The sequence below is a fragment of the Choloepus didactylus genome, chromosome 10, assembly GCF_015220235.1.
Source record: "Choloepus didactylus isolate mChoDid1 chromosome 10, mChoDid1.pri, whole genome shotgun sequence".
NCBI lineage: Eukaryota > Metazoa > Chordata > Mammalia > Pilosa > Megalonychidae > Choloepus > Choloepus didactylus.
Window position 1 is genome coordinate 123,479,102 of NC_051316.1, and position 20,379 is coordinate 123,499,480.

The following is a 20,379-nucleotide window of genomic DNA, read 5'->3' on the forward strand; positions in this document are numbered from 1 at the left end:
TAGTAACTTTCAATATTTTGCCATATCCCTGTTTCACCTCTATTTTGTTAAAGACTTTTTATTGCAAAAAATAATATACACAGAGAAAATATGGCAGAGTAGGCATCTTTAAGCATCTGTCTCACCACAGAAACATTAAAATATCACCCAAAACTGTGAGAATCACTTTGTCAGAACTCTGGAAAACAGTCAAAGGTCTACATCAACCGAACAAGCTCAGTTTTGACATTAGCAGAAGTCCAAAATTGAAGTTTCAGAAAGGTGATGCTGTGGTGTTCTGGGGCTGGCTGCTGGTGATCCTTGTTCCTTGGCTTTTCTGTCACATGGCAATGCATGTGGCAGTTTCTTCTCCTTTCTCTTCTGGGTTTCATTGACTTACAAATTCCAGAAGTCAGAGAAAAACACAGGGAAGAGCCAGAAGTCAGAATTTAGTGGAAACTGGGAAAGCAGACACAAGGAGAGAGGGAAAGAGAGAGCACCATGTGATGGGAGGCAGAGATGCAAACCAAGGAACCCCAAGGATAGTGGCAAGGCAGCATGAGAACACTACAGATTTCAAAGAGAAATCTTGCTAATGCTTTGATTTTGGACTCCTGGCTTTCCAAACCATAAGTCAATAAATTCCTATTATTAAGCCAACCCGTGATACGGTATTTGTCAGATCCAACTGGCAAACTAAGACATTATGCAAGAGTTTCTGTTGTTCCACATTCTCTCCAACACTTCATATTTTCAGACTTTTAAATTTTTGTCATTTAGTTGAGTAAGAAGTGTACTTCATTCATTTTTCTGAATCCAAGTAAAAAAGCCTCTAGATCTATATTTCTTGGCCATGATTTTGTGTCCTTTTCTATAAGGAGACCACTCAAGATTTTTCCTCATTTTTTTCTGTTAGGTTGTTTGTTTTCCCATTGATTTTTTTGGGAGAGGGGAAAGAGAGAGAGAGAGAGGGAGAGAGAGAGAGGAGGGAGGGAGGGGGAGGTGTATGTGTATGTATACATGAGATATACATGTATATATTTACGTATGTATATATGTGTATGTGTACATAGTAATCCTTTGTAAGTCGTGTGACACACACTTTCTCCAAGTTTCTTTTATTCCTTTTTTATGTTGTGTTTGGCTGTACCAAAGTGCTTAATTGTTTTTAGCTTGAGGTTGATTTTATCTAACGTCCATTTTTATAACATTTTTATCACATCTCAATTTTTATTGAGATATACTTCACATACATACACTTAAACACATTTATTAAGTATACAATTCAGTTCAATGCTTTTTTAGTATATTCACTGCTATATAATTCCAGAATATTTCTATCACCTCAAAAAGAAATACTGAATCCATTAGCAGTCACACCCCATTTCCCCCTACTCCCATAACCTGGCAGCCATGGATCTATTTTCTGTCTTTATGGTTTTATCAGTTCTGGGCAATTTATATAAATGGAATCCTACAATATGTGGCCTTTTGTGTCTGACTTCTTTCACTAAGCATAATATTTCCAAAGTTCATGTTATAGCTGTATCAGTACTTCATTCTTTTAATAGCTGAATAATATTACATTGTATGGATATAACACATTTTAGTTTGTGTACCTATTATTTAATTGAGATATAATTTACACACCATGAAACTCATTCTTTTACATTGTGCAATTCAGTGGTTTTTAATATATTCACAGAGTTGTGAAACCATCACCCCTAATTCCAGAATATTTTTACCCTATACCCATTAGCTGTCACTCTGTATTCCTCCGTTCCCCCAGCTCCTGGGAACCACTAATTCTGTCTCTATCAATTGGCCTATTCTAGACATTTAGTACAAATGATATCATATAATATGCAGCCCATCGTATTTGGCTTCATACACTTAGAATATGGTTTTCAAGGTTTGTCCGTATTGTATGTGATATATATTAATATTTCATTCCTTTTTCTGGCTCAATAACATTCCATTGTATGTATATATAGGCATAGTTTATTTTATTGCACCTTGCTTTATTGTGTGTCACACATATTGCATTTTTTTTGCGAAGTGATGTTTTGTGGCAATCCTGCATCGAGCAAGTCTATCAGCACCATTTTTCCAACAGCTCACTTTGTGTTTCTGTGTCACATTTTGGTAATTCTTGTAATACTTCAAATATTTTCATTATTATATGTTATGGCAATCTGTGATTTGTAATTCTTGATGTTACTATCATTTCAGGGTGCCATGAACCAAGCCCATGTAAGACAGTGAACTTAATTGATAAAAGTCATGTGTATTCTGACTTTTCCACTGACTGACCATTCCCCATCTGTCTCCCTCTCCTCAAACCTCCCTATCCCCTGAAATGCAACAATATTGAAATTATGCCAATTAATAACCCTGCAATATCTCTGAGGGTTCAAATGAAAGGGTCACACATCTCTCACTTTAAATCAAAAGCTAGAAATGGTTAAGCTTAGTAAGGAAGGCATATTGAAAGCCAAGACAGGCTGAAAACTAGACCTCTTGTGCCAAACATTTAGCCAATTTGTGAATGCACAGGAAAAAGTTCTTTAAAGAAGTTAAAAGTGTACTCCAGTAGATACATGAATGTTTTTAAAAAAAAAGTGAAATAGCCTTATTGCTGATACGGAGAAAGCTTTAGTGTTCTCGACAGATCAAACCAGCCACACCACAATATTGCCTTAAGCCAAAGCCTATTTCAGAGCAAGGCCCTAACTCTCTTCAGTTCTATGAAGGCTGAGAGAGGTGAGGAAGCTGCAAAAGTTTGAAGCTGGCAGAATTTGGTTCTTGAGGTTTAGGGAAAGAAGCCATCTCCATAACATTAAAGTGCAAGGTAAAGCAGCAAGTGCGGATGTAGAAGTTGCAGCAGGAGATCTAGCTAAGATAATTGATGAAGGTAGCTCCACTAAACAATAGATTTTCAGTATAGATGAAACAGCTTTGTAGTGGAAGAAAATTTCATCTTGGACTCTCACAGCTACAGAGGATATATCAATGCCTGTCTTCAAAGCTTCAAAGGACAGGCTGACTCTCTTAGGGGCTAATGCAGCTGGTGACTTTAAGTTGAAGCCAGTGCACAGTTACCATTCCAAAGATCTTAGAGCCCTTAAGAATTATGCTAAGTACACTCTGCCTGTGCTCTATAAATGGAAAAATAAAGCCTGGATGATAGCATATCTGTTTACAACATGGTTTAACACAACATAAGACTTACTTCTCAGAAAAAAAATTCCTTTCAAAATATGACTGCTCATTGAGAATGCACCTGGCCATCCAAGAGCTCTGATGGAGATGTACAATGAAATTAATATTTTCATGCCTGTTAACACAACATCCATTCTGCAGCCCATGAGTCAAGGAGTCATTTCAACTTCCAAGTCTTATTATTTAAGAAATATTTTGTAAGGCTACAGCTGCTTTAGATAGTGATTCCTCTGATGGATCTGGGCAAAGTTAATTGAAAATCTCCTGGAAAGGACTCCCATCATAGATGCCATTAAGAACATTCGTAATTTAAGGAGGCGGACTAAATATCAACATTAACAGAGTCTGGAAGAAGTTGATTCCAATCCTCATGGATGACTTTTTTCAAGACTTCAGTGGAGGAAGTAAACTCCAAATGTGGTGGAAATAGCAAGTGTACTAAAACTAGAAGTGAAGCCTGACAATGTGACTGAGTTGTCGCAATCTCATAACCGAGTTGTCGCAATCTCATAACCAAGCTTCAATGGGTGAGTAGTTGCTTCTTATGGATGGGCAAAGAAAGTGGTTTCTTGAGATGGAAGCTACTCCTTGTGAAAATGCTGTAAACATTGTCAAAATGGCAACAAAGGATTTAGAATATTAAATAAACTAAGTGTCACAGGCCAAGAGGGTTTTTGTAGCTAAAGGTCTAAAGGCCCAGACAAGTTCTGAGACATGAGCTTTTATTTTGGGGCTTACTGACAGGGTGAAAACTCAAGTCACATGGCCTTGAATTAGGAGCTCCTCTGAATGGATTCAGGAGCTGCTTTGACTGGTGGTGGGTTCAGAGCTCAATGTGAAGATACTCTGTACTTTGTAGGGGCTGAATAAGCTAGTTATAAGGGCTCAACATTCCACTGGGCATGAGAGCATAAGGTGGGAATGGTGGGGGATCTTGCAATGGCAGAGAAGAATTGATTGTAATCAACAGGGAAGAGGGGAGGACTATAGATTATCTTATAGGTAACAGTATCTCAGGGAGTCTCAGGGAGGAGGTAATTATAGATTATATTTAGCACCAGAGGCCTGATTTTACAAGGAGAATAGGTCAAACATTAATTGTCCTAGGTCAAGCAAACTGCTGCGTGCAGTCTTCAAGGCACTTGGGGAAGGGCCTGGGCCTGGGGATCTCACATTAAGTCAATAAAGCAGTGGCAGGGTTTGAAAGGATTGACTACAATTTTGAAAGAAGTTCTACTGTGGGTAAAATGTTATCAAACAGCATTGCATGCTACAGAGAAATCTTTTGTAAAAGGAAGAGTCAATCAATATGGCAAATTTATTTCAAGAAATTGACACAGTTCCCCAATCTTCATCAAACACCACCCTGAACAGTCACCAGCCATTAACATCAAGGTAAGATCCTCCATCAGCAAAAAATTATGACTCACTAAAGCCTCAGATGATGGTTAGCAATTTTTAGCAATAAAGTATTAAGGATGTACATTTTTTTTAGACATAATGCTATTGCGCACTTAATAGATCACAGTATAGTGCAAATATAACTTTTATGTGCACTGGGAAACTGAAAAGTTCATGTGAATCAATTTATTGTGATATTTGCTTTATTGCAGTGGCCTAAACCAGACCCACAATATCTCTGATGTATGCCTCTACAACATTTTGTTTATTTATTCAGCAATTGATTTGAGTTGTTTCCACAGATACATACAATTTGTTTATCCAATTATCAATTGGACTTTGGAGTTGTTTCCTCTTTTAGCTATTATGAATAATACTGCTATATACATTTGTGTACAGGTTTTTATATGGACATATATTTTCAATTGTCTTGGTTATACATCTATGAATGGAATTACTGCATAATATGGTACTCTGTCTTAAAATTTTTGACAAAGAGCAAAACTATTTTCCAAGACAGGCTCACCATTTGGCATTCTTACCAGCAATATAGAAGGATTCCGATTTCTCCACATTTCATCATGACTTGTTATTGTCTTTTTTATTCTCACCATGCTGATATGTGTTAAGTGGAATCTCATTATTTTTTTAACTTGCATTTTCCTAACAACCAGTGATTCTGCATATCTTTTTATGTGCTTATTAGCTATTTGTATATCTTGTCTAGAAAAATGTTATCAAATTCTGTGTCCATTTTTTTAAAAAATTAGGGCATTGGTAGTTTTATAGAAAAATCATGCAATAAGTACAGAGCTCCCATATACCTTTCTCTCACACACAGAATTTACCCTATTATTCACATTTTGTAATAGTGCGGTGCCATTGTTAAAATTTGTTAAAATAATATTGATTATTATGATTATATTATTGACTATAGTCCATAGTTTACATTAGGCTTCACTTTTTATGTTTTATAATTTTATGGGTTTTAAAAAAAATTTATTCTGGTAACATATATGCAACATATATGCAACATCCCATTTTGACCACCTACAGTGGTGTTCATTGCATTGATATTGTTGTGCTACCATCACCACCAGCCATTACCAAAACTTTTCCATCCCTATACAGAGCCTCTGTACTACTTAAGCATTGACTTCCCATCCCACCCTCAACTTTGACCCTTGTAACCTGTATTCCAATTTATGACAGTACGATTTTGCATATTGTATACATTTTGGATAAGTGGGATCATACAATATTTGTCCTTTTGCATCTGGCTTATTACACTCAATGTGATGTCTTGAAGGTTTCAAGTTTCACCCAAGTTGTAGCATGCATCAGAATTCATTCCTAATTATATTAATTCAAACACCCACACTAGTCTCATGGAAGAAGGAAAGGCACCTCCAATTCCAGGCATAAAATCTGTTTATCTCAGTATCCACCATCTTACAATGTCAACAAAATTGTTATGAGACATACAAAATGCACTTCCCTTAATGTATTACTGTTAACATTTTGTTTTTATTGTTAATAATGCTGTGATAGCTATACACATTCATGAACAGATTTCTTTTTAGCAGACACAGGTTTTCAAATATCTTGGATATATACCTAGGAGTGGTCATTTCTCTACATTTACATTTTGAGAAAAAGCAAAACAGTTTTCCAAAGCAGTTGCACCAATTGACATGCTTACCAGCAATATAGGAGGGTTTCAATTTCTCACTCCTTACTAACACTTGTTATTGTCCCACTTCTAGATATTTTCAGTGGAATTGAAGTTATGATCACATGAAAATCTGTATGTGATATTTATAGTAGTTTGATTCATAATTTCCCCAAACTGGAAACAAACAAGACACACTTGGTTTCACCTGGATAAACAAACTGTGTTGCATCTATACAAAAGAAAACTACTCATCAATAAAAAGAGATAAACTACTGATTCAACAACCATATGGAATAATCTTACATGTATTTTTCTTGATGAAAGAAGCCAGCCTTAAAGGTCAAATATTGTATGAGTCCATTTTCATGACATCTTAGAAAAGGCAAAATTACAGGGATGGAAAACAGATCAGTGTCACCAGACATTTGGGACAGGGCAGTGCTGTACAAAGAATCAGGCTGTACAAAATTCCAGCACAAGAGAATTTTGGGGTGATGATATTGTTCAGTCAGGAGCTGAATGATGGGTACATAATTCTATGTATCTGTCAAAACCCATAGAAGAGTAAGTTATACTGTGTATAAATCTTAAAAAAATCAATCAGGATGTGAAAGGAACCCAGGATTGAATCTAGACTGTAATAGATGAATCTAACTGTATTATATAACCAAGCCAAAGGAAGGAGTTGTTTCAGAACCCCAAGAAAACAGTATTTTTCTGGATACTGTTTGTCTAAAGATTAAAAAGAACTCTGCACAATCACTATTTTGTTTCTCACAGGAGTGAGTTAGCAAATCTGAGATTGCTTTATATGAGTTGTAGTACTCAACAGATAAGTAAATATACTGATATTAGATGCTAAAAGTTTAAGGAGAATTAGGATATTTGTATAGTCTCAAAGTATCTCCCCCTAAATAAGTATTTCTGAATTACAAAGGGAAGTATAGTAGCTTTATATTGGAGAAATCCTGCAGTCACCACCTTAAACATGTCATCCACATCACCAGAAATAAGACATATCAGCATCAGACCCTGACATGGTGCTCTAAGAATGTACATCATCTCTGTGCCAATAATGAATAACCCCAATCTAATCATGAGAAAACATTAGAAAACTCAAATTGAGGGACTTTCCACAAAATAACTTGAGCAGTACTCTTCAGAGTCTCTGGGTCGTGATGACAATGAAAGACTGAGGAACTGTCTTAGGATGGAGAAGAATAAAGAGCCGTGACAACTAATTGTAATGTGGAATCCTGGATTAGACCCTGCAATAGAATAAGGACATTTGTGAAAAAAATTGGTGAAAAAATCTGCAGTTTAGCTAATGGCCTTGTGCCAATGATAATAAATTAGTTTTTACAATTGTACTACAGTTTGGAAAGATTTTAAGATAAGAGGAAGCTGGAAAAAATGTCATATGCAAACTCTTTGTACTACTTTTGCAATTTTTCTGTAAGTCTAAACTTATCTCAAATAGAAATTTAAAAAAATAATGGGCTAGGAAGCTTATCACGTGAGAAGTGATATTAAAACAAAGTAGAAGTTGTTTAAAATGTCATTAAATCATTTAAAGTCCCCCTTTTCCTGATTATACACATAAAAATAAAACAGTGGGCCTATACACATAGAAAGGTTTGAAGGGACAATAAAACAAAATGTTAACAGTAATTACATTAAGGGAAGTGGGTGATAGATAAGGGACAACAATAAAGGCATCTCACCTTTTACTCTTTATACCTCAGTCCTATTTGCATTTTTTACTGAGTTTATTTATGCATTATTTGGATTCAAATATTTAAAAAGTAAAAAAAATGCATTACTGGAAAAATAGCAACATTTGAAATAGATGTTTATAATAATAAATTGTTAGTGTGCTTCATTCCTATCTTGACAAGTTTGCTAAGAATCCCGAGAGTAATCCACCACAGATTAACAGCAAATTAACTCTATCCATTAAGTTAAACTGGGAAAAAATTGCCTTATATTTTAGTTCTAGTTTAGTAGAGGGTGTAATCCAAGGTTAGAATTCCAGCGGAACTCTGGGAAGGGTGAAGTTATTCATTTACTACTGGAAAAAAGACTCAACGAAGAAAGGGTCAGGGACGTTTGCCTGTACTCAGGACATTTAGAGTTCATTAAAAATAAATAGGGTTGATACTGGAGTTTGGAATTTAGAAGTTCAAGGGAACAGATCTTTTTATTTCAGTCTAAAGGAGCAGTTGTGTTGACAACAGCTTAGGTAAGCATTTATACTTTCCATGGGACTTATATGTATAGGTAGGGCCTCCAATTCTGGAGATTTAGAGGTTAAAGAGAACACAGCTGTTATTTCAAAGAGAGCAGAGATTCCTTCTCAGAAATCAATGAAATTAACTTTGCTTTATTCTAACTCAGTGCCTCATACTAGTATTTCCTCCTTTTGTTCCAAATTTTTCTTTCATAACATGCCTTGAAAAATGCCTCTTATTTCTTAAAATTATAAAATTTTAAATAAAAAATACAGAATTATTCTCTATGTTTCTTAGTAAATTAATTAATTAACATCCTATGTAGAATATTCTATTGGAAAGATAATTTTCAGTTAACCCCAACTAAAGTCTTGTAAGAATTGTTATTCTGTGAAAATATTTTTTGAATAGGAAATAAGAAAGTCACACACATATAATTTCTCACTTAATTTATTCTACGTTACACATATAATATTCTCGGATTAACCATATCAATACTACCACTCATATTTAATTGTTATTAATTTTAGATTCTATATATTTTTTGGATAATAGCCTTCCATGCTTTTTTTATAGATTGAAAATCAATAATGATTAGCACTGCCATGTCACTGTTATTCATGAAAGAAGCTAGTTATTTCAATGGTTTTGTTTGTTTTCTTGGAGTTCCTAGTTATCTTTTTTTACTTGTTACTTTTCATTAAAAAAAAAATCAAGCCATGGTAGTGGATGTGAAGTGGTATTTTTTTGTGGTTTTGATTTTCACTTCCTTAATTCCTAATGAGTTTGAGCATCTTTTCATACACTTACTTTTATAAAAGCCAATCCATTTCTGGTGTTTTGCGTAACGACAGCATTAGCAAACCAGAACAGTGTTTTTTTGTGTGTGTGTTTTTTTAACCTCTTATACATATGTTGCATCTACTTTGCTGTTAGTGTATATATAAGCATGAGAATTAAAAGGAGGGGTTTAGATAATATCCTTTGCTTTAGGCTAATGAGCAGGTTTTGATGCCACAAAACTTCTAATTGTCACAATGTGAAAGCATTTGCTCTACGGCACCAATAGTCACAGAGCCTCCCTTTATTTTAGCAAACATTTTATCCAGTTTCTCTAATGAAAAGCTGTTAGACTATTTCATGCTTTCTGGGAAATGGATGTTTGGCTTCTAGGCATTCTGTTTGGAAATGCCTAGAGTTTGGAAAGGGGTTGGGAGTGGATTCAGCTGTTCTATAAAAGAATACCATAAATCCCCTTTTTTCAGCCCCACATTTCGCTCCTATCCTCAAGGAACAATTGAGGCAGGATATCTTCCTTGGAAGTCTAGATGTCATCCATGTACCTTCCTGCCTGTTACTTCCTCAATTATGACTCATAATTATAAAACCTGTCTACCTGTTTTATGTCTTCAAGAAATTTGTTGAATTCTCTCAAGTGTCACTCACTAGAAAGTTTTGACCAAATAGTTGCTAAATAATTAGAAAGTAAGGACTGAATCTCAAGTAGTCTGACTTCTAGTTCAGTTCCCTCTCATTAGGCTTATTATCATCTAACTTCATTCCCCTTTATTTATTTCTATTTTATGGCTTCACTGAAGACATTCCTGAAGACTCTTCCAGATTGCCACACTGTAACAATGATTCAGCTGACAGCTACTCCCACAAGTGCCCTTATTGATGAGCCAGTGCATATCCAAGCTACAGGCCTGCCTCCTTCTCAGGTGGTGGTTTTTGAGGCATCACTGGAAGATGAAAAGGGGAACCTATTTCATTCTCGAGCATACTATCGGGCCAACGAAGCTGGAGAGGTGGACCTGGAGCATGCTTCCTCACTAGGAGGTGACTATGTGGGAGTCCATCCCATGGGTCTCTTCTGGTCCCTGAAACCAGAGAAGATACTGGATAGACTGATTAAGAGAGATGTTATGAATAGCCCATTCAAGGTCCAACTGAAACTTTATGATTCAAATCTCCTAATAGTAGAGCTACCCACGGCTACTCCAAAGGCCAGTCTGACTGTTGACAGGTGGTACGTGTCCCCTGATGTCACACGGATCCAGGTCCGAGAAGGCCGCCTTCGGGGAGCTCTCTTTCTCCCTCCAGGTGAGTAGAATTACTCTGGTTATTGTCATCCATGTTTTTACCTTTTTTGAATACCTTATCATCCTAGAAGTTTAGCTTGGATGTGGCTAATACATACAGTACTCTTTTCTTGATTCAGAAAAAGTCAGAACAAGGATGCAGTAACAGTCTACCCCGACTCAAGTTTTGTCTCAACAATTCTAAAGCTTGGCTAAGGGTGTGACTACAAGTAGTTTATAGAATAACTGCATTATGAGATTTCCATAGCATAGCTTTGGATTTATGAGAAATCCAACTTCACTGAAACTCACCTATCTAGAAATCCTCATCTTGATAGCACAGATCAATGTTCCAGATCCTTCTGGGGGCTCTGTTGTGTCTGAGTTTCAATTTAGGCATACATTACCATGTGGTTGCCACAGTAAGTTGGTGATACGAAGATGGACTGAAAGATTACAATGCAGGATGTAAACAGACTTTCTACCCTCTATGTTCCATAAATATTACATTTTTATTATATAATATTCCATAGATAAGCAGATAATATCACATGTTCCCCAATGGTTATAAGGTTTACCAGAATGCCCATACATTCCCATAGTGATCTTCACCTATGAATAACTGGTTCAAAACACCTATTTGTACATGTTTTGGTTTTTTAAAGCTGCCAGAATGCAATATATAAGAAATGGGCTGACTTTTAACAATGGGGATTTATTAATTCACAAGTTTACAGTTCTAAGTCCATGAAAATGTCCAAATTAAGGCATCAAGAGGAAGGTACCTTTTTTGAAGAAAGGCTGATGGCATCTGGGTTTCCTCTGTCACATGGGAAGTCACATGGTGATGTCTGCTGGTCCTTCTCTCCTGGTTCTGGTTTCAGTGGCTGTCTCCAGAATGTCTATGGGTGTTTCCCTGTCTTATCCTCATAAAAGACCCCAGTGAAGTGTTTAAGACCCACCTTGAATTGGGTGGGTGTGCCTGTTTGGATATATTGTGTCCCCCAAAAGCTGTGTTATTTAATGCAATCTTGTGAGGGCAGACATTAATCTTTTGATTGAGTGTTTCCAAGGAGATGTGATCCAATCAACTGTGGAAGAGACCTTTGATTAAATTATTACCATGGAGATATGGACCCCACTTATTCAGGGTGGGTCTTAATCAAATCACTGGAGTCCTATAAGAGAGCTCACAGACAGAAGCAGCTCAGAGCAGCTGAGAGAGACTTTTGGAGAGATACTTGGGAACGGACAGAGATGCTCAGAGATGCTTGAAGTTGCAGACAGAAGGACATTTGGAGATGTTAAGCTAAGGATGCACAAGAGCTGATAGAGGAGCTGAAACACAACCCAGGACCAGAAGATGCCAGCCACCTGCCTTCCCAGCTGACAGATGTTCCGGATGCCAATGGCCTTTCTTCTGTGAAGGTATCCTCTTGTTGATGCCTTAGTTTGGACACTTCTATGGCCATAGAACTGTAAATTTGTAGCCAGTCCAACTGAAAGCTTTCTCACATTGCTTACATTCATAAGGTTTCTCTCCAGTGTGAGTTCTCACATGGAGAATCTTCAATTGGTCCTCATCCTTCAAAAAAAAAAAACACATAAGAATGCACACTGGAGAGAAACTGCATAATGTAAGCAATGTGGGAAAGCCTTCAGGTGGCCCTCATCCTTTCAAAACCAAGTGAGAGTACACATTGGATGGAAACCCTACAAATATAAGGACTAGGTGAAAGCCTCCAGTTGTCAAGACATCCCTGTGAAATCATGGGAACACACACACTAGAGAAGAATGTAAGTAATGTGGGAAAGCCTCATGCTCACTCATTAATAAGGCTCTGGAAAATTTACACCAGGAGAGAAATTTTACAAAAGTTATAAATTTGGTATTGTCTTTGTGCCTCATCCTTAAGGTAGGTCCCAGTTCTTCGTTTTTGCAAATAAACATTTAGGTGAGGAATAATTCTGGAAATAGTCTTTCAGCTATAGTAATAAATAATGTTTTTTCCTTTTATTTCATTTAGTAAAAAATTTCATTCCATTTTGAAGGCAATTGGCCCATGGGTGATTTGAAATGTACATTTAATATGACAGTAAATTTTTTTATATACTTTAAAACTGTTTCTATAAGGTGTCACTTGAACAATGAAACTTGGGTAGTTTTGCAGTTTTCTTACTGTCTTAATGTGGCAGATGCTTATGTCACTTACCATTATATGTAGTCCACCTTTCTTACTGAAAGACCTCTCCCTTCCCCCCTTTGTTTTGGCCGGAGGAGGCACATTCCATTTTCCTAGCTAATAAACTGTTGGGAGAAAAAAAAAAGTCCAATCCATTTCTTGTATTTGCATAATGGCAGCATTAGCAAACTGGAACAGTGGGTAATATCTCCCTGGAAACAACCTAATTAAAAAGTCCCACCCACAATAAGTCTGCACCCACAAGAATGGATTAAAAGCACATGACCTTTTGTGGGGTACGTAACAGCTCCAAACCAGCACAGTATATTTCTTGGAATTTATTGTGGGACTGAATAAAGAAAAATTAATTTCTGAGAAGTCGCCTTCAGCAGGCCTAGCATTCAGGTCTGTCCGAGGTACTTTCCTTTCTCAGACATGTGCTTTGATCTGGAACACAGCATCATCTCATCAGAATGTATTGCATTTACATTTTATTTCTAAGAGTCCATCTCTAGAACTGAGTTGTGTGGAAGATATCTGAAGGGTGAGGGTTAGTTTGTAACAACATAAAGTTACAGATGGAATAGAAGGAAAAAGCCTCCATTTTCCAAATTCACCATGATTCATGCACTTGTCCAGATAAATGTGAATATGTTCTTATATGCATTAATTAGCATATTCACCATTTTATTGTGTGTAGTGATCAGGAAATAAGTGGTGCAAATTGTGGTGCCTCTATTTTCCACCCCAGTTAAAAATCTGAATACTGGTTTAGGCCTTCCATCTTGGGATGCTGTATTGGTTTAGGGTGTGCTTTTAGTGAACTATCTTGGACATTATGTGTGCTGATTCTCCTGCTTCCAGGTGCTTGTTCTGTGGATGACACAGGAGGGTTGAGTTGTGAATAAACATATAAAAAATATTTTTCATATTATTTCATGTCCTTAATAGATTTTCTAAGGCTTATTTATTTATGTATCTATTTAAAAGTCAAGAAGCCCTGGCCTAATTTCTAGTGCTTTATTGACTGCAAGACTATAGAAATGGACCTCTATAAGTCTCCATTCTCCTTGGCTACAAGGATTAAACATATTAGCCAACATGATTTCCCATTAACTTCTGGATATAGTGTTCCATTATATATTCAATAGGCCTTACTTTTGCTCCAGACACAGTGCTGAAAATTTTGGAATTCTGTTTGAAAATTTATAGGTTAATCACCAAATTCGTGAATCATTTCTTCTTTGTGTTTTCATATTTTCTTCTCTTTTGCACACACTCTCTTCATACACAATTCTATTTGCTTTGTTCTTGTTTTTCAGGAGAGGGCCCTTTCCCAGGGGTAGTTGATTTATTTGGTGGCACAGGTGGCTTGATTGAATTCCGATCCAGCCTCCTGGCCAGCCGTGGCTTTGCCTCCTTGGCTTTGGCATACTTTGACTATGAAGACCTGCCTCCCACCATAGAGGAAGTAGACTTGGAGTATTTTGAAGAAGCTGCCAACTTTCTCCTGAGACAGCCTAAGGTAATTTTTGCCTTTTCTGTAGCTTTCAGTCCCTGTTTTAAACCATAATATTCTGTCACTTCCATTATCTTCCAAGTGTGATTCTTCCTTAGTGAACATGAAATTCTATTACATATTTGTATTATTCATATGATTTATTTCTCATCCAGCATTTTCTACTCAGAAAGGCAAAAAATGCATAAGAAGTTAGCCTCTGTTCATCATGGTGTCAAAGTCATAAACTTTGGATTTAGACAGAAATGGGTTGCATTTCTGGCTCCATTTCATCTGGCTGTGGAAATTTGGGCAAGTTACCTAGACCCTCCCATCCTTGGTTTCCTCAAATATAATATGATATGATATGATATGATATGATACGATATGATATGATGATATGATACATGATGTACATCCATTATAATATTTCATAAGTTTATTTTGAGAATTAAAGGAGATAATGCATGCAACGTGCTTTATAATAGTACTTGGCAATACTAAGCACTCAATAAATGTGAACATTTCTTCTTGTTTTCATCTTCTGAACAATATACTCACAAGATGGCTGTGGAAGTTTCAGACATTAAGTCCACATGCCATTATCTTAAGAAGAAACAGGTACCGGGAATAAAGCTTTCTACTTATGTTGTTGTTACTTTACTTGGGGAAAAAGAAGTCCTTAGATAAGAATGCACTGGTCTTACAAGAGAGGCTGAAAAAGTATGTAGCAAAGGGGAATAGGTTCAGATATTTATCCCTTGGGACTGGATCCATTGCTATGCCATGCAAAATCACAGTCATGTTGACCATGAAACTGTGAAGAATGGCCCTGTGAAGAATTAAAAGTATCTGCTCTACTCTTGTAGAATGCCATTCCTTCTTGTTTGCTCCATTTAAAGATGCAACTCGTGGGCCATTTCCTCTGAGTCGTTCTTTGGTCCTGCCTTTATTCCCTGTCAGTCTTGGTTGGAAGCCTTGCCTATATGCATTCCCAAAACACTGAACTTATAAGATACTCTAATCGCCACCTTGGTGTGAGTTCCTTCATGCTACAAGTCTTTTCTCTCTGTGTGTGCCAGTGCTCAGCACAGGGTGGATAATTTGTAAATGCTTGTTCAGTAACTGAAAATGAAATAGGAAGGTTATCCAAGCCACCTTCTTCAGGAAGTCTCTCTTCTGTCTTGGTATCCTCTTTCAAACCACACCAAATCTAGAATCGTCTGTCTAAATTTCTATGCTCCATGCTACTGATCTTACCTTCTTTCTCATCCTTTTCCTACATGGTATGCTTTCTTCTGAACTTCTAGAGAAGTCAGAATTGGTGCAGCAAAGTTCACCAATTGGTTACACCCTGATGAATACTATTCACAATAGTTCCATACCCATTTGTCTTATCTTCCCTATTACATTGGCATTGCTTTAGGGCATTTTAAAGTCAGCACCTAACATGATGATGAATCAGTAGCATTCAGTCAGCAAAGCCTGACAGATTTTTAAAGGCATATTTCCCTTGAACACTCATTACATATTCCAGAGCTCTAGAACTGGACATGTGGGTGAGATTAATATTGACTTTGTCTCCATTAGGGGTTGAAGTTCTTTGGTGATTTGAAATTGTGGGGTTTTGCTGAATGAGGGATGGAACCAACATCTTTTTTTCCATTGTTTCAGGTCCTTGGCCCAGGCGTTGGGGTAGTCTCCATATGCAAAGGAGCAGCCATTGGACTCTCCATGGCAATTCACCTGAAACAAATCACAGCCGCTGTACTCATTAATGGGCCTAACTTTGCTGTTGGTGGCCCACAGTTATATCACGATAAGATCATTCAGCCCTTGCCCCCCATCCCACAATTAGTATCCACAAATGCCTTCGGGTGCGTAGAGTTCTATCGCGTTGTAGGAAACCCCCTAGATGAGGCCAATCAGCCTTTTCTCCTTCCTGTAGAAAAGGCGCAGGGACATCTTCTCTTCATTGTGGGAGAAGGAGATAAGAATCTTAATAGCAAAGTATATGCTAAGCAAGCCATAGAACAGCTGCAGAGACACGGGAAGAACAACTGGACCCTACTGTCTTATCCAGGGGCAGGCCACCTGATAGATCCTCCCTATGCCCCACTGTGCTATGCCTCAAGCTTGAAACAACTCCCTGTCTACCTGATCTGGGGGGGAGACGTAGCCTTGCATGCAGCTGCACAGGAGCATTCTTGGAAGGAGATCCAGATGTTTCTCAGGAAGCACCTCATTCCAGATGTGAGCAGCCAGCTCTGAGAAGAGTAGTTATTCCTGGAAAACAGAGAAGTAAATCTCTTTACCAGCACCTTCCCTCTATTTTCATAGAGCTATGTCTTTAATTTCTCATTGTAAGAAGGCAGTGATAGGAAGAAAAGTCAAGAGGACTGAGAATGGTAATGTCTTCATTTTGGCAAGGGAAAATTGGTTTCTACATAACCCAATATTATCCATTGAGCATCCTGTATTTGTAGAAATAAACTTAGCTCCAAAATATTCCAGGTTATAATGATAGTGATTCTCAAGGGAAAAAATCACAAATAATGAACTACAGCAGCCCCTGGCTACAAAATAGACATAAAAAGAATCAGGGGCTGATAGTTGATTTTCTAAAACTTAAAATAAGTTTGCTTGGATCTCTCATAATTGACAATAGGTTCATGACTCATGGTCACTTTCTAGTTACTGGAAAACTAAGGCTGGGTGATGAATACACATTATTTTGAGGCAATATGGAAGCTGATATGGAGGTAACATCATTTAGTCACTCTACAATCAATAATTTAACAAAAGCTAGTAAAACAAAATATTTTTTTTTATTGTTGTTTAAATGTGTAAAATATTTCAGTAATGAGAGAGGAACACAGAATTACAGCTGGGGGAAGCACCCATGAAGGTAGAATTGTGTGCCTCTAGATCAGGGCCTGATAAAGCACCAGAGAGCAAATATTTCAGCTTTGTGGGCCATTCAGTGCCTGTCACAACTACTCAGCTCTGCCACTGTAACACAAGAGCAGCCATGGACAGTATATAAATGAAGGATTATGGCTACGTTCCAGTTAAACTTTGCTTTGAGTGTCACTGAAATTTGCATTTCATGTAATTTTTACCTATCACAAATTAAGAATTTTCTTTTGATTTTTTCCAACCATTTAAACATGTGAAAACCATTCTCAGCTAAAAAAAACAGGCAGCAAGCCAGAATTGGCTCACAGGCTGTGGTTTGACAGCACTGGGTAAAGAGCAATCCAAATTAACTCATCCAAGGTCAAATCTGAGTTATCTTCTCTAAAGGGCAAGTTACAGACCAAGTATTCCTGAAGCTACTGAATTGCAATAGATAGAAATGGAAGATGGTTGGCAGATAATCAAGGTGAAGACAAACCAATAGAAAAGTATTTTGGGCCATTTTCCAGGTGTGACAGGGAGCCAATTAAGAATTTAGAGTAGTGGAAGCAACATGAGGGCAATTCAGTTGTGTCTTCCTAATCCCCTTCCTTCTATTTGCCTTGTGATACTCACTCTTTCTTGCCGTAAAAGCCTTTTATTTGCTTGAAGTGAGACTTGGAGCCTCCCTCCTCCCTTTCACATAGAAGCGGTGACTTCTATGCTCTCTTGACTACAATGATCATGTAATTGCAATGGCTAATACCTTCAGTTCAGTGTTATATAATAATTGTGATAATGAGTATAATTTTTCTTGTTTCCTGTTTTGGGCCTTAGGAAGAATGCCTTTTGTCTGAGGTATGATGCCAGTTGTTATCTATCTCTTGATTTATATTTTATGGAGTTGTTTTTTTAATCAAGAATTTTTCAAGTGCACCAGTAGAAATGATTGTGTGGTTTTTCTCCATAGAGCTATTAATATGATGAATTGTATTTCTAGTATTGAATCATCTCTGTATTTGTGGAATAAATCTCACTTGGTCATGATGTATTCTTAAAAAATATTAATAAATCAAATTGAATGTTTTCATTCTTTGAGTGTTTTATTTTTTCATCAGGTATGACATCAACATTGTACTTGTTTTATAAAAAAATTCGGAGGTTTAATTAGAACTGAAATTATGCTCTTTAAAAGCTTGGTAGCACTTTCCTGGGTATTCTATTACCAGGGTTTTCTGATACCTTTTAAAGTTAATGTTTCCTGATAATTTTTAAAGTTTCTAAATACTATTTTTGCTTATTAGAAAAGTGGTAGGATTACTTAAAAATTATGGAGAAAGTACAGAACTCCCATATAAACATACAGTTTACCCTATTATTAACTCTTTTATTAATTGTGGTACCTATGTTACAAGTACACAGGTTATTAAAATTATTCTACTATTATAAATAGTCCATAGTTTACATTAGGGCTTACTGTTTATGTTATACAGTCCTATGGTTTTTTAAAAAAAATTCTAGTTAACATATATGCAGCCTAAATTTCCCTCTTTTAACTGTTTACAAGCATATAATACAGTAGTGTTAACTACATTAACAATTTGTGTTATCATCACACCATCCATTACTAACACATTTCTATCATCCCAAGCTGAAATTCTGTACCACTGAAGCATTAAGCATTAACTCCCATTTCCTACCCCCACTCGGGCTCCTGGTAACCTGACTCTGAATTTGCTTTTCTAATTATTTCATATCAGTGAAATCCTACAATCTTTGTCCTTTGTGTCTGGCTTATTTCACCCAACATGATGTCTTCAAGGTTCATCCATGAGGTCACATATATGAGACTTTACTCCTTTTTACAGTTGAAAAACAACATTCCATGGTACATATATACTTCATTTTGTTTATCCATTCATTGGTTTTGTGCAAGCCCCTTTACATCATTGATTTTTTTAGATGTCATTATAAATGGATTTTTTTCTTGATTTCCTCTTCAAATTGTTAATTACTAGCATGTAGAAACACCACTGATTTTTTCATGATGATTTTGTTTACCATCACTTTGCTAAATTAGTTTATTAGCTGCGGGATACTGATTACGTGCTTCAACCTGGCGGGCCTGGGCCGGGGGACCGGATCCACCCCTGGGGAGGGTAGTGGGTACGGGTGACAGCGCCCTCCACAGCCCCCCGGGCCTGAGAAGGTGAGGCCGGAGGCAGGCCCCAATTCCTCACCCAAAACCAACCGTTGGAGGAAGCTTGCCGGGTAAGACCGCCTCCCTCGTCTAACCACTCAACCCCTCCGTTACAATGCAACGTCCCCTACTGCCAGTGCGCATGCACCAATCATTGTGCAACACCCAACAACCAAAGACAACCTCCGCGCCCTCTCAGAACCAATCCAAGCCTTTAACCTCTACAGCTACCCCGCCCTCTAAACCGCCCGTTATAAGCTTGTACTCTCCCCTAATAAACTCTCTTGGTTTCTTCACCCTAAAAAGAAACGTGTCCCGCCTGTTCCTCTCTCGCCGCCCTCCATACTTTGCACGCCTCCTCCGGGGACCTGGCCAAGTCCCCCGCCTCGCCCTCGCCTCCGGGAAAGAGCCCCCGCCGCCGGTACCCTCCGAGCAATCCTGAGAGCCTAGGATTTAGCAACCGGCCGCCACCCCCCCCCCCAGACGAATCAACTACGACCGCAATTAGCTCTACTAACATTTTTCGTGGATTTTTCAGGATTTTCTACATATATAGGATCATGTCATCTGCAAATAGGGAAAATTTTACATCTTCCTTTCCAATTTGGATGCCTTTTGTTTCTTTTTCTTGCCTAATTACCCTGGCCGGAATATCCACTACAATGTTAAATAACAGTGGTGACAGTGGACATCATTGACATGATCCTGATCTTAGGGGGAAAGCTTTCAGTCATTCGCCATTGTGCACGATAACTGTGGGTTTTCATATATTCCTTTTATCATGTTCCAAGTTTCTTGCTTGTTTTATCAAAAATATTGCTGAATTTTGTCAAATGCCTTTTTTTGTATCAGTTGAGATGATCATGTGGTTTTTTTTCCCTTCATTTTATTAGAGGTAGTTTGCATTACTTGATATTCTTATGCTGAACCACCCTTGCACTCCTAAGGTAAATCCCACTTAATGGGCTATTGGGTTCAGTTTGCCAGTATTTTGTTGAGGATTTTTGCACC

The 20,379-nt window shown here is 37.4% G+C and overlaps 1 protein-coding gene across 1 annotated transcript; it reads left to right on the top strand.

The window, feature by feature from the left end:
• The first annotated feature begins 8,379 nt into the window (after positions 1–8,379).
• On the top strand, positions 8,380–18,254 carry LOC119504807 (bile acid-CoA:amino acid N-acyltransferase-like). The gene is made up of 4 exons (XM_037797365.1): positions 8,380–8,519; positions 10,107–10,611; positions 14,095–14,297; positions 15,945–18,254. The coding sequence occupies exons 2-4, from the start codon at positions 10,146–10,148 to the stop codon at positions 16,539–16,541; spliced, it is 1,266 nt and encodes a 421-aa protein (XP_037653293.1). The 5' UTR covers positions 8,380–8,519; positions 10,107–10,145; the 3' UTR covers positions 16,542–18,254.
• The last annotated feature ends 2,125 nt before the right edge of the window (positions 18,255–20,379 follow it).

Coding starts and splice junctions, on each gene's coding strand:
- LOC119504807 (XM_037797365.1), top strand. CDS start 10,146: ATGATTCAGCTGACAGCTACTCCCACAAGTGCCCTTATTGATGAGCCA. Junction 10,612..14,094: donor AGCTCTCTTTCTCCCTCCAG/GTGAGTAGAATT, acceptor CTTGTTTTTCAG/GAGAGGGCCCTTTCCCAGGG. Junction 14,298..15,944: donor TTCTCCTGAGACAGCCTAAG/GTAATTTTTGCC, acceptor CCATTGTTTCAG/GTCCTTGGCCCAGGCGTTGG.